Source organism: Vigna angularis, chromosome 9 (genome assembly GCF_016808095.1).
Source record: "Vigna angularis cultivar LongXiaoDou No.4 chromosome 9, ASM1680809v1, whole genome shotgun sequence".
Lineage (NCBI taxonomy): Eukaryota > Viridiplantae > Streptophyta > Magnoliopsida > Fabales > Fabaceae > Vigna > Vigna angularis.
In genome coordinates, this window is record NC_068978.1 from 4,085,910 (window position 1) to 4,101,363 (window position 15,454).

The 15,454-nt window shown below is 29.3% G+C and overlaps 1 protein-coding gene across 3 annotated transcripts; it reads right to left on the reverse strand.

Moving 5' to 3' along the window:
* Positions 1-6,592: 6,592 nt before the first annotated feature.
* On the reverse strand, positions 6,593-9,476 carry LOC108346920 (E3 ubiquitin-protein ligase RSL1). 3 transcript variants are annotated; one of them, XR_008245431.1, is made up of 5 exons: positions 9,244-9,476; positions 7,654-8,552; positions 7,458-7,519; positions 7,160-7,269; positions 6,593-6,878 (listed from the first exon to the last, which is right to left on the reverse strand). XR_008245431.1 is itself a non-coding variant. In XM_017585989.2 (4 exons), exons 2-3 carry the CDS (start codon positions 8,529-8,531, stop codon positions 7,197-7,199), a joined length of 951 nt encoding a protein of 316 aa, XP_017441478.1. In that variant the 5' UTR covers positions 8,532-8,552; positions 9,244-9,468; the 3' UTR covers positions 6,593-6,878; positions 7,160-7,196. The 3 variants fall into 3 exon arrangements, 2 of the variants coding, with proteins under 2 accessions (XP_017441478.1, XP_052724831.1); XM_017585989.2 differs by lacking the exon at positions 7,458-7,519 and having other exon boundaries at positions 9,244-9,468; XM_052868871.1 differs by lacking the exon at positions 7,458-7,519 and having other exon boundaries at positions 7,654-8,443; positions 9,244-9,467.
* Between the last annotated feature and the right edge of the window lie 5,978 nt (positions 9,477-15,454).

A 15,454-nucleotide genomic window follows, 5' to 3' on the forward strand; every position in this document is an offset into this window, starting at 1 on the left:
TTAGTATCATGTAAAAGCAATTATTACATATAAATGTAATTTTTTATTTGAATAATTTATAAATTTTACTTTTATTCTCTCAGAAAATTGGTTTTGGACCAATTAACAAACTTGTCTTTTTCTAAAACGACAAATGGATTAAATATTAATAAAAGTAAGAAAAATGAAAAGATGTACAATTGAAATAAATTGATATGAGATAATATGTAGTTAGAATTATAATAGAGAGTTGCTAGAGAGTCATTGATATATCTTTTTATTTCGTAAATTTTAAATAAAATTTTATTCATGAAATTGGAAAATATGATTTGGATTTAAAGTTTAAGTTAAATTCAAAAGAAATGGAACGTATACTTAAGATTTTATATGATTTTAACTTGACATGTTCATTGAATCATGTTAACGAAGATTCGTTTTTAAAATATTTTTTCAAGAAATATTTTTTTTCAAGAAAACTTTATACATCTTTTATTTAATGTATTAAGTATTAATTAATGGTAAGAGTTTCACATAATTTGCTCACCAAATTAAATTTCCTTTTTATATATGTCAGTTACATAAAAAGTAAGTAAAACATATATTTTATAAATATAATTGTGTGATTTATGATCTTAGATATTTTGTTATTTTAACTGATAGGTTTTGGATCACAACTAGCTAAAAACTTAATTTTACATGCCTCAATGTATTATTAAACTATTTGAAGTACTCTTACTAAAATATATACTAATTTGGTTACTTAAGCATAATAAATATTATATTACTCTCCTTATTTGTAAATAAGGACACTATGATGGTTATATATAATAACAATGAATACGAATTTGTTTATATCATTCCTATCTCAAATTATTAAAAAAAATATTTGTATATAATGTTCGTAATGAAATTAAATATTTTATTTTGCAGAAAAAAATAAAAGATTAAGAATAATAGGAAATACTAGTTTTGGACCTTCTCATAGAAGGATTTTCAAACTTCATTGTTTATTTGGTCGGTTGTACATTTTAGCAATATGTACCAGATTTTAGTAGACAAAAATACCCTTATTTATCATGGATTCTAAGTTTTAAGGTTAAGGGTATTTTAATAATTTTCATTCTCAAAACTTAAAAAAAAAAAAAAAACCCAAACCCTTACTCACCTCTCTCATTCCTTTCAATCCTTTCTCTTTCATCTCTCTCACTCCAACATTTTCTCTGTCATCTCTACGTAGTTCCAATTCAAAAAATCAGAAACATTTGCCTTTAAACAATTTGCCTTTGTAAAGAGTTGAGTCATTGACATATTCACCTTCAGGCAAAGGTTCATTCAAGATCTCTTCAATTTCACCATCTTCAGTAACCCTCATCATCTGCATATGTTGAATCATCATCTCTAAAAAGACCCTCCAGGCCAATTACCAATTCTTTTGGATGTCATTATGCTTGTGAAAATTAGATAAAATTATATACGACAAAAATTATAAAATGAAAACTCATTATAAAGTCATTTTTTGTAAGAAATTGTTTAACAATGAGTGTTTCTGATTTTTTCCAGGCCAATTACCAATTCCTTTGATGTCATTATGCTTGTGAAAATTAGATAAAATTAGATAAGACAAAAATTATAAAATAAAAACTCATTATAAAATCATTTTTTGTAAGAAATTGTTTAACAACAAGTATTTCTGATTTTTTTCCAGGTTAATTACCAATTCCTTTATGCTTGTGAAAATTGGATAAAATTAGATAAGACAAAAATTATAAGATGAAAAATCATTATAAAATCATTTTTTTTGTAAGATTGTTTAACGGCAAGTGTTTTTGATTTTTTCAATTGGGACTACAGTAGAGATGACAGAGAAATGATTGGAGTGAGAAAGATGAAAGAGAAAGGGTTGAGAGAAATTTTTGATTTTTTCAATTGGGGCTACAGTAGGGATGACAGAGAAAAGATTGGAGTGAGAAAGATGAAAGAAAAAGGGTTGAGAGGAATGAGAGAGACAGAGAAAAGATTGGAGTTAGAAAGATAAAAGAGGAAGGGTTGAGAGAAATGAGAGAGGTGAGTAAGGGGTTTCTTTTTTTTTTTTTTTTTGAGAATGAAAATTATTAAAATAACCTTAACCTTAAAACTTAGAATCCATGATATATAAGAGGATATTTTTGTCTACTAAAACCCGGTACACATTGCTAAAACGTACTAACTGAAAAACAGGCGTACGCGCGTTAGCAAACCCCATATATATATATATCAATAAACAATTATGATACACTTTGAAAAAACAAATTAACGCAAAATCATGGTTATATTCACGGATGATATACATACATATTATATAACGATAATATATACATTTCGTAATGATAATATTAATTATTTATGTTTTAAATTCATTTATTTTAGATTGGCTACTCAAATTAAAGCAGATTATTTTTCATTTAAGTTAATAGTTTAAAATTAAAAGAATTCAAAATAAATAATATACACTACAAGAAATGTCTAATTAACAATCAATTTTAGAAAGAAAAAAAATTAGTAGACCAAATTAGATATCTATTTTTAAACAAAAAATTATTATATTTAAAATAGTTTTTATTATAAATAAAAATTTGTAATTAGATTTTCAAATAATCTCTTAATTAATTATTTTTTACTATAAAAAAATTAGTATCTAAATTAATTTCTAATTAATTAGTGATTAATTTAAACAATAATTCATTTTTGATAGTCAAAACTAACCTTAGTAACTTATTTAAAGACTAATTCACAGTCCAATTATAACTTTTTATTGATAATAGAAATTATTTTTAAAAATGAGTTTTACATTGATTGGTAGAGGTACGAAAATTTTATTGTTGAAAATAAAAAATATGATTTGGATTTTAAAATTTAAAGTTAAATTCAAAAGAAATGCAACAAACATTTAAGATTTGATATTATTTTAACTGGACATATTCATTGAATCTATTAATGAAGATTCGTTTCTTTAAATCTTTTTTAAGAAAAAATTATACATTTTTGTTTTCAAGAAAGGTTTATGTCAGAGCGGCTGCAGCGGATAGGTTAGCGTGGAATAACAAACCAAGAGGGTTTTTAATACAAACGTGTGCCTTTTAATTTCTACTCAAATAAACTTACTTAGCAATTAATAAAGACAAATAAAGCAAGAGTAAGGTTGAGAGAAATTTGCACAGATGATTTTATCCTGGTTCGGATCTTACCAATCCTACGTCCAGTCGTTTATCTCAAACAAGATAAACATTTTCACTAACACAAAACAATTACAAACTACAATCACAAAGATACAATTTGTAAGAGTTTAGAAAACACCTCTCTTGATACCACAAGAGATGAAACTACATCTCCTTTGAGTCTTCACAAAGGATGAACACCTCCTTCGAATACTTCACGAAGGATGAACACCTCCTCCGAATACTTCACGAAGGATGAACACCTCCTCCAAATACTTCACAAAGGATGATTCTCTTCCGAACACCTCCTTAGACACACCAAGGATGAACCGGCTATTTCCTCTGTCACCGTAGCAGCACTTCACCAGCTCCACAGACAAGAGTTTCACAAGCGGAACAAGAACACACAAGTCTCAAGAATTTCTGAGTATTTTGAGCACAAGGGAAGAGTTTCTGTGTCTCTGGTTATTCCCCTTGAGAGAAAATGAGAGTCTATTTATAGACTCATCCAAAGGCTCTTCCATTTTTTGTTTTCAGCCTTTCTCACTGTGTTAATCGATTATCTTAAGTTGCTAATCGATTAGTCACTAAAAGACAAAACGGATAGTCCAACAGTTCAAAAACGGCTAGTTTTTTCAAACGGACACTTTGCTAATCGATTAACAGCCCATGCTAATCGATTAGCGCTACTCGATTAACAACCTTTGTTAATCGATTAGCTACAGTGTTTTGCTACAGTACATTGCTACAGTAATTTGCTACAGTAATTTTACAAAACACTTTTCTTTTTCTAATCTAAGTCCTAGACACTAAACAACAATTATTACAAAAGCTTTCCATAGCAATACAAGTCTTCATAACATCTTGAATCTTGATTTCTTCTTGACTTGATTTGGACATCATCAAAACTTCATCTTCATCATTTTGCTAACAGTTTATACATTTTTTACAATAAAGGTTTATACATCTTTTTTCATGAAAGGTTTATATATCCTTTATTTAAACTATTATGTATTAATTGATGGTGAAAGTTTCAAACAATTTGGTCACTAAATGAAATTTCCTTTATATATATATATATATATATATATATATATATATATATATATATATATATATATATATATATATATATATATATATATATATATATATCAATTACTTAAAAAAAGAAGTAAAACATATATTTATAATATAATTGTGTGGTTTATGTTCTTAAATATTTTATTTTATTTTAAATGTTTATTGCAATTTTTAAAAAATAAGTGATAGATTTTGATGTACCTCTACCAAAAATTTAATTTTACAGGCCTCGTCATATTATAAAACTATTTGATGTAACTCATTTTACTAACATATATACTAATTTGGTTACTTTAACATAATAAATATTATAATTACTCTCCTTATTTGTTCGAACTAACTTAAAATATTTTTTTATCAATAATATATTTACTTTATATAACTTAATTATAAAATATACAATTGTATTTTTTACAATATAATAAAATGAAACTGAACATAATTTTAAAAAACAAAATACTAAATAGACAATTAAGACATTTAGGTGTTAAGTAACATCGTTAAAAAAATTAGATCACAAACAACATGCTTTATTTGAAATGTAAAAATAATATTAATTTCTTAAACTTATTTTAAGTTTTAAATCCATCATAAATTTTCAAATAATTTTTATTATTTTTTCTATTAAATATTCAAAACATTTATATTTTTATATTACGGAATCCCTCTATTCTTCTGATTGAAAAATCTCAATACTATATAATTGGGATTATACTCATTTGAACCCAACTGTATAAGGGAATAATACTATTTTCTATCAAAAACCTTAAGGTAATGAGTTAATGGGTTTTTCATCTTTATATAATGTTATACTTTCTCATCTCTATATACAATGTGGGAACTAGACTCACAATTGGATTCCCAACAGTGCTGAGGGCCACTAATAGGTCGTTGAGTGCTGGCCATAGAGTGTCACTTGGTTTTGGCCTCTATGTGCACAATGTTGAGTGATGGTTTTGTACCGTTGGGTGCTCCTGCGTTCTCTTTATTTTTGATTGTTTTAGAATTTTAGTGATATTGATTTAATGTATATTTAAATAGAAATTTTGATGCTTTATGGATTTTAAATACGAATGTAAGGATGAGGAGTGAGTTGGGTGCTCCTGCGTTCTCTTTATGGATTTTATGGTGCTCCTTTGTATGACATTATGATGATGAGGAGTGAGTTATTAACTCTGAATCTGGTATGTGTTTGATGTGATTTCATGGATTTCGTTAAAAGATTTTGTAGTGGTGTTCAATAGTACAATTTATTGATGTAGAATTGCTCCAAAATGGGAAATGATTTTAACCCTCTTAATACCCATCTAGTCTTTAGTACGTCGATGATCATGTATTGACCATAGATATTTAACGGATTAACCTTGATGTGTGATAGTTTGATGGAGTAGTAGATTGATGTGGACGAATTGTTTCACCACACACCGGACAAGTCCTCCAAGAATACAAGGTCAACAATACATATATCCAAATGGAAGTTTAGGGAAAATAATTGTATGACTTAGGATTAACTGTTTATATCCCTAAAGACATCAATTCATGTATTCAGATAGAAGTTTAGGAAAAATAGTTGTATGACCTAGAAATAATTTAATTGTTTATATATGTTGTATGTCCAATTCTATAAACATGGTATATCTTGGTACACTAATGAAGAGCAAGGAAGTGATGGTGATGTTGAAATTCAGAATTAGATAGTTAGAGTTTTAATTTGGTGTAATAGTAATCTTTAAAGTATAAAAATAACTGTATGAATATTTTCAAATTACTCTTACAAAGGTAAAATATAAATGCAATATTATATACTTATGTATTTATTCTCAATGAAAAATTTATCCTCTCATTTCTTAATATATGATCTCTCTTGTAGTATACTATTAAACCGGGTGTAAGAATGTGAAATTTTGTTATTATTTTTAACAAAATAATAAAAATAATAATAAAACAAATCACCAAATTAAAAAAAATAAACAAATATCATAAATCATATTTAAACCTTTTTTCTTAGCATTTATACAAATAAAACTAAACATTATGCTCTCGTACGTACACTAAAATGACTCATTCAGCATAAGCATATATCAGTTATTTCATTAATGCTTACATTATTTGTTTTTTAAAGTAACCAATTTGTCTTGAATTTGTATTTTTCCAAAACAAACACAAACATAATAAAATATATGCTTAAAGATGTTCTTAAACATTTTTTTTCTTTAATTTTTATAGCGGTCCTTCTCATTTTAATATACTTATTACTTTCGCTAATGTAACCAAGCTGAAAAAAAATATTGATAAAAAAATTTCAACATCCAAAAAGCCTAACATAAAAGAATGTATTTCACAAAAATACCTATTTTGATTAAAAATAATAAAGATGTTTTGGAAAATAAAAGTATTAATTCTAAAGAAATTCTAGATTGAAAAGATAAATCTAATAATCCAAAAGTTAAACATGCCCAAAACAAAACAACATGGCCATCCAAAATCTCAAATGTACTCGGTGAACCATAAATTCCAATGTTTGGGGGTATTCTTTCAACTTGGTCTCCACCAAAACTTACTCATGAATAATGTGTACCACTCCAAGACAATCCACAAACATAGCAAAATTCATGGCCACATCTGCAAAACAAAGGAATTATCATGTAAAAAGGTCATATATTGTTGTAATTGAATTTCATTTAAATCTGCATGATATATGTGTACATCCATCAATTCTTTCTACGTAAATTTTGCATTTTGAAGAATAAAAAGTATTAATCCTAAAGAAATTCTAGATTGAAAAGACAAATCTGAAAATAATCACTGAATAAACTACTAATGGTTCGGATAAGCTTAATAATCCAAATTTGAACATACTATAAAGAACAATTATGAAAATCCAAAATCTCAAATGTACTTACTCAACAATAGATTCCAATCTGGGGGGATTCTTTCAACCTAACGACCTACACATGAATAATGTGTACCACTCCAAGACAATCCACAAGCATAGCAAAATTCATGGCCACATCTGCAAAACAAAGGAACCATCATGTAAAAGGGTCATATATTGTTGTAATTGAATTACATTTAAAAGAGGAAATAATAATAAACATACATTCAAAATGCAAAAGAAAACTCTCATGAAAGAAAATAATTATTTAACACTACTAACTATAATTTGACAATCTTTTACAAGATTAAAATGGTCGTAACTACCATTTTTCTAACATATCGATCAACAAACATCCTTCAACACTCAACAAACATCCTTCAACACTCTACAAACATAGTCAAGATTCTCAAGTTCAGTATCAACAGAGGGATAACACGAAAAAATCAATAATCCAAATTCCTAGAAAATGTTCTACTTTCATAAGATAAAAGAGTGGTTTGAAATATGTAAAACACAAACCTGCATGAAATACGTGTACATCCATCAATTCTTTCTACGTAAATTTTGCATTTTGAACATCTTCTCCAACGTTTAGTCTTTGCAAGTTCAATCACCAATGAGTCTCCGTTCTCTCCTTTCTCTCTTTTCGACATCTGAAACTCCTCACAGTTTATTCCTGCATGCCACGAAACCTTGCACTGTGCACAAAACAGTCTATTGCAATGTGGACACTCCGATGAAGTCACAACTTCCCCTGCTTCACATATCATCATAGCTGAACAATCCTTAAAGGGACAGTAAAACTTTTGTGATCCAAGCACCACATTCTCACAAAGAGAATTTTCCCATCTATCAAACACTTCTTTAGGGATAATTGAACGACAGTTGTCTGGCTCTATAACCGCTTTACATTTTGGCTCAGGACATTTCACCATTGATATATTTTCCTGAATTTTCGCAGCAACATGTCCTCCAATGCAATAATCACAATAAAGGTGAGAACAGTTTCGGTTCCTGAACATTTCTTTCCCAGGCTTGGCATCCATGCAAATACCACAGTGTGCAAGGGAAGCTTCACCGATCTCTTTATGTTTCCTCTTGAGGTTTCTCAAAGATAAGTCACCGACATAATTTACATCCACTTGAACAGTCAAAGATAAGTCACCGACATCATTTACATCCACTTGAACAGCTTTCTTTTCAACCATACCACTTGACATCGTGGAGGAATAGAGTGCTTCTTGTAGTTGCAGCTCTTCAGCATATTTCTCATCAGAAATTGGAAATATTTCTTCATCATCGTAAAGTGCTGAAAAGTAGAAATCGTCGACCAAGTGATGATCTTCAGCAGTGGAAGGATAATTCACAAATGAAGATGAGGATGAAGCTCCCTCCATTCCCTCACATGAAAATTTTTTCTAAAAGGAAAAGTTAGTATAAGGGATCTGTTGAAAGAGAAGTACATGAAATGCAAATGCAAAAGGTGAACTGATAATCATAGGTATTAAACCAGAGGTGCCTCAAACCACAAATTTTCAGTCCACCACGAGACTCATAAGTTTTCCAAAATCTTATTCACAAAAATTAGCCACATGCAATTGGATTCGAGAGAAAAATATAGATTTGAAATGAAATCGAAATTTGTGTGGAATGGGGTCATCCTAATCCTGTCCTATATCAACAAGAGAGTATAAAAAGCCCCCCTCTCCGTTTGTATTCAGTCAGTCTAAAAACGGTTATATAATTTCTTATTTAATCAAGTATAAAAGAACAGTCTATTAAGAAAAATCAGTTCTTTGCAACATATATAAGTTCTGTTCCGAATTTATCCAACTTGCCATGGTAGAAAATAGAATACATTGAACAAAAGCACCGACTTGTACACCAATCCAATGTTCTTTTCCTCTCAATTTAGTCAAACTACATCCCTTTTAAAAATATTAATATCACCTAAAACAATGTAACCAAAAGAATGTAACTAAACTTCATCCCTTTAAAAAAAACCAAAGGGTTATGCAGAAGTGACTGGATTCCTTTAAAAAAAATCAAGAAATTCAAGTATATATACAAAAACCCTAACGGTGAAACAAAGTTGAAAGAAACCCTAACCTGGTGCACGATTCTCCCCTTCTATCACTCGGTCGTCGTTATCACCGCTGCCTGTACCACTTGATCGTCGCTATCACCGCCGCCCCGTACCACCGTGCGCTGAAAATTAAAATGACGGTTACATAATTCCTCGTTTTACAAATCTCTGTAAACAGTAAATTTAGTTGAAACGAACACAGCGAAATGAACACGGCGTAAGTGTTAGAGTGTCTATATATATTCTGTCTTTTTCTAGTCAAATCAAGAGCCACACAGAAACGTTTTGGATGTCCATTAAAAAACAAAAACATTACTAAAAAAAAGGTAATGATTATATCAACGTTCAGAAAATTATTGTTTTCTTATTCGGTAATTAAGGATTGTATTTAAAAAATTATAATTATTATTGTAAGTCTTGAATTCATTTGATAATTGCAAATTTTATTTTCTTAATAATTTCAAAATTTGTTAATTATCTTATTCTTTCTTGACAATCATAAGAATATTAGAAATTATGACTTGCTTCATAGACATAATAATATTCGAATAATTAATTGTCAAGTTTCATAAGTCAAAGCATTTTCGATAAATATTATGGTGAGTTTTGGTGTTGCATTGAAACTTTCAAATATTTAAATTTTCTCCTAAACAATTCAAGTTTCACGAGATTTAAAAGAAAAATAACCTTTAATTTTTCATTGTGAATTTTTTATTTTAAATAAAAATACTTTTGAGAAAAATCAATCTTTATCGAATCCAAATAAATAATTTCATAGATATTTTTTTTGTTTCAAAAAAAGTAGATCTATTTATTTTTTAGGAAAAAATAATTAATTGATATTAAAATAATAAAAATATTAATGCAAACATTAGCAAAAAAAGTATATCATAATAAAAAAATTTATACTTATTAAATTTATATATAATATAAATTTAAATTTATTAAATATATATATATATATATATATATATATATATATATATATATATATATATAATATCCTAGATTTTTACTGGAAGGAAGTGAAAATACTGACTAAGCCTCACTGATTATGTGAATTAGAGAGCGATGATTTAAAATTGTTAGACTGTTCGTTTGAGAGGATTAAAGGGATAAGCGAAGATGGATTTGCAGGATTTATGCACTTTTGGTCCATGTTCACTTCAGTCGATTTGTGAGAAGCGAAATGAAGCGATTTGTGGGATAGGGGGTTTTTGAATCACTCGCATAACTGAGAAGATTTGCGATGAATTAATGAGAAAAAGCTTTTATGCCCTTAAAACATTTCACTATACCAGATACTAAAAACAAATATATTGGATTTATGAAGTGCATATTCGATTCCACTGGGTTACGCAGAACACAGAGAAAAGCTGTATTTGGGTATTCGGTTACGCAAAAATTTATTCGGTTACAGGGTTGGTTTTTGCGTTTTGTTTGAAGCGTTGAAGTCGCGGTTCTAGCAGCCTTCATCATTGTTCCCTGCTTGCCATCGTCGGTGGTATGATTGAATATTAATGGTTGGCGGTCGAAGTTGTGGGCGTGAATAAGGAGGACGAGTTGAAGAGGATTATGGAGCAATGGATGCATGAGGGCGAGATGAGGAGGTGCACCAAGGATCGGAGGATGTAGACTGTGTAGAAGCAGTGCGTGAGGAAGGGGACGATATCAGGTTGCAAACGCCTAACCGGTTACAGGTTATATATTTTTCAGTTTTTTTTATAATTATTTTAATATTATAATTTAAAAAATCTACATCTTAATAAAATTAGGTATATTATATTTTCTAATTTATTAAAAATAAGTTGATTATTTAATTTTTATAATTTTTAAACATTAATTTTATAAATTATTCATAATGTTTTTTTCTTTATAAATATTTTTACAATTAAATATAACATTTATAAATAACATTTTATATTACTTTTATAACTAGGGGCATTTTGGTAATCTTTAATTTCTACCAATTAAACTAATTTTTAAAATCTATCACATCAATCAAATCCTACACTAATTCTCACAAACTTTACTTCCAAATCCACTCTCAATTACCCACAAATCCACTCAAAAAAACAACAAAAAAATTACCCTCAAATCCATTCAAATCATCTCTCCCAAGTCACTCTAAACGAACAAAGCCTTTAAGAGAATAAGAGAATTTACTGTATCTATGCGATCGACGATTTAAAATGAAAGTTGTGTTCCTTTCAAAAGCGCGGAAGGATTTGGGAGAGGATTCACTTTTCAATTACCCGCAAATACGGTGAGATTCGGAGGGATTTAGAAGGATCTAATCTAAGGCTTTGTTCAGATGTGTAGATTTGAGGAGAGTGATTAAGTGGATTTGAGGATAAAGTTTTTGTTGTTTGTTTGAGTGGATTTGAATGTAATTGATAGTGGATTTGAAAGTAAAGTTTGTGAGAATTAGTATAAGATTTGATTGATGTGACAGATTTAAAAAATTTGTATAATTGGTAAAAAAAATAAAGATTACCAAAATACCCCTAGTTATTAAAGTAATATAAAATTTTATTTGTTAATGTTATATTTAATTGTAAAAAATTCTGTAAAAAGTAAAAAATTGAAATATTAATTAAAAATTATTTATAAATAGTAACAAAATTAATATTTAGTAAAATAAATTTATTTTTAAATGTAGTATTGCTTTGTAATATAATTTTATACAAAGTAGTATGAATTTATTTGTTATGGAAGTGAGATTGATTAATTTTGAAGAAAGAAATATTTAAACGAAGCTATTTAGTATGACATTACACACTTCTCTCACGCTGATATTTAAGATTTGACAAGGAAATTATCATCCATGGAATTTTCGGAATTGCTGAATCTATAATTGGATTTATTCCTACGACACTACCACACCCAATAGAAAGGATAACATACGTTTAAGAACTTAAAAATGTAATAAAAAAAATGAGTTATCAAAACAAGAATAAACTAAGCTCAAAGGAAGTGAAATGCAATTGGAACTGCACCTGTGAATTTGTTGTACACGTACATTAGGGTTTTGAAAAATTTGTTGTAGAATTGACACGTAAAAAAGATTTATGCAAGAAATGACACCTGTGAAGTGTGAGGATACTTCATCAGAGAAGGTAAATAATAACTAATAGATTAGAATCAACACCTTTGAAATGTATAAAATTATAGGGCTCGTTATGCAGAGAATAAAATGTATATCAGTTTCAATTAATAAGTAGTGTCATCAGATTAGAGAATCACCAGATTAGAGAATCACCAGATTAGAGAATCACGAGACATAACCACCTGCATAAGTTTTCTTTTCTCTCTTTTGTTTCTGTTTGGTCCAAGCAACAAGAAAGAAACCGTGCATGTGGTACAAGTTTTCATTATAGCACCAACTTTGGAATCAGAAGAATTATCAACTCAAACATCGCTTCCCCTCACCTTCTTTGACATACTATGGTTAAGATCACCTCTTATTCAACGCATCCTCTTCTACCAATTCTCTCACCCAACCCCACCCTTCTTCCATACCCTTCTTCCCAAACTCATACACTCTCTTTCTCTTGCACTCGACCACTTTTTTCCTCTTGCAGGCCACCTCACTTGGCCCCTTCACTCCCAAAACCCCATCATCAATTACAAAACGGTTTCGAAGTTTCGCCGGCCGAAGACTTCCAGCAGCTGTTCGAAGTTCGGTTTGGGAACCGAATACCACTCCTAGGTAACCAAATACTTCTGCTTCGTGAATTTTTTCGCTTTGCTTGAACCGGATACATAGTAGCGAACCGAATACAAAGCTTTTGAAAAAACTTCCCAAGAGTGGAACCGAATACAACTGTCCTGGAACCGAATATGCCACCCTCATACTTCATTCCAAGCACTGTTCATCGTCTTCTTTCGCTCTCAAACCCGCTTATTCTTCATGCCATCAACCTGCAGAAGCTCCTTCTTCGTCTTCATCTACAACCTTGCAAGTCAAAAACAACAATAAATTTGTACAAACAAGACACTACCTTACTAACCTCACGATTTTCTCTTCGTCGTCAATGCAAAAGAGCCAACAACAAACAACTGATGGAATTTAATAAAACGATGAGGGTATATATGACTTTTTACTATAAATCCCTCCTAATCTCTTCACCATCGAGGGTGACCAAAAATCTATCCATCCCGCAAATTTGTTGTCGTCCATCGTTGCTTTTCCTCTCAAGTGAACACGAAAGAGAGCTTAATTCCTTGCTCGCAAAATTGTGTGAACAGTGAAATTGCTTCAAGCGAACACAGTGTAAAAGATCTAAACTGACCTCCTGATTCAATATAATTCCACTTGCAATTATCACATTACTATAATTGATTTTAGGTAAGTATTTGTTGTTTTTTGCTTTGCCGGTGGTAGATGAAAAAGATAAGGTTGATGGCAATACGAAGACGAAGAAGGAAGTGATTAATGAAGAACATACATAATTGGAGCTAAAGAAGATGAAGAACATGAAACTGTATATGGTTCCAAGAAACCATATTCGGTTCCAGCCGTATAAAGAAGAACAAGGGAACCTGTATTCGATTCCCATTTATTTGTATTCGGTTCCCCTATTCTTCAGAAGATGATTATTCGATTTTCAAAGTCTGTATTCGGTTCCGGCGTTGTGGTCTCCACGTTCGACCTCCACGAAGACTCTCTCCTCACTTCGCACCACCGCCAACTTCACCTTCTTGAGTCCCCCGACCGCAAGACTGGAGCAGTAGATGTCCAATCTGCCAAGTTCCTCATTGCCGCTACACGGATCGCGACCCTCTCCATGAGCACGGATCGCGACCCTATAGGGAGGCATCTATGACCAGGAAGAGGGCCAAGGAGGCCCTGGAGCATCTTGCGAGTTCCTCTTTTGGTTCAACTGCTTGTTTATCCATCTGCTTTCTTGTTGTTGTGGTAAACAGTAGACACTGTCACCCCCTGTTGTTAGGATGCATAATGAGAGACGAATAAAGCAGGCTGGTAATCCATTATTATATTAATTAGTTGGACCAATTAGCTAGTTAGTTTAATTGTAAATAGGGATTTAGATTTGGCGAGAGCTAATTTTGTAAATTTTTTCAAGTGAAAAGGAGAAGGAATAATCCTTTGTGAATGAGAAATCCCTTCAAGAGAAGAACATTACAAAAATTCAGGGAGAAAGAAGATGGACGAATCATTACAAAAATTAACCTAAGCATAATATCCAACTTTGATCTTTAGAATATATCTTAGAAATAATGATGGTAGTGAAGGACTTGATCAGGATCTTGATCTTTAGAGTCACGTATCTTGGAAATAATGATGTGAATGAATTAATTATTTTATTGGTTATTAATTTAAAATATACTAATAAAATTAAATAAAAAATTTATAAAATTCCTAAATTTTATAAAAAAATGTTTGTTATTTATTTTTTATATTGTTTGAATTAAAATGTTAATAATAATTTAGTAAATAATTTATTCATAAAAGCTAGTGTAGCATCATAGTAATTTATTAAATAATTTAGTAAATTAATTTATTAATAATTTAGTACATCATAGTCCTCAACACGAGCATCCTGCGTAATATTCTAACTTTCTCTAATTATTTGTTTTGTCAAAAATATTCAATTTTACTTTGATAACAAATAAAATCATATCATCACTTGATGGTAAATTATATTACAAAAATATTACATTTAAAAATAAATCCATTTTAATAAATTACAATTTTTCTACATTTTTAAAATTAATTTTAATAATTAATTTTAATTTTTTACTTTTTATAAATATTTTTACAATTAAATATAATATTAACAATTATCATTTTATATTACTTTAATAACTAGGACATTTTGGTAATCTTTAATTTCTATCAATTAAACAAATTTTTTAAAACTATCATATCAATCAAATCCTACACTAATTCTCATCAACTTTATCTCTAAATCTACTCTCAATTACCTCCAAATTTACTCAAATAAACAAAAAAATATATCCTCAAATTTTCTCAAATTCATTCAATCACTCTTCAGATAATCATTTCCTACAAACTTCCTAAAGTCAACACAACATTAGTTCAGTAATATGTATCTGTGTATAAAACTGATTTCATTAGATTCCTTTTATTTACTTTATTATTTTACCTCTTAATTTAGATGAATTTAAATGGTACAATAAATACCATATATTATTATCCTATACAATAATATATATATATATATATATATATATATATATATATAT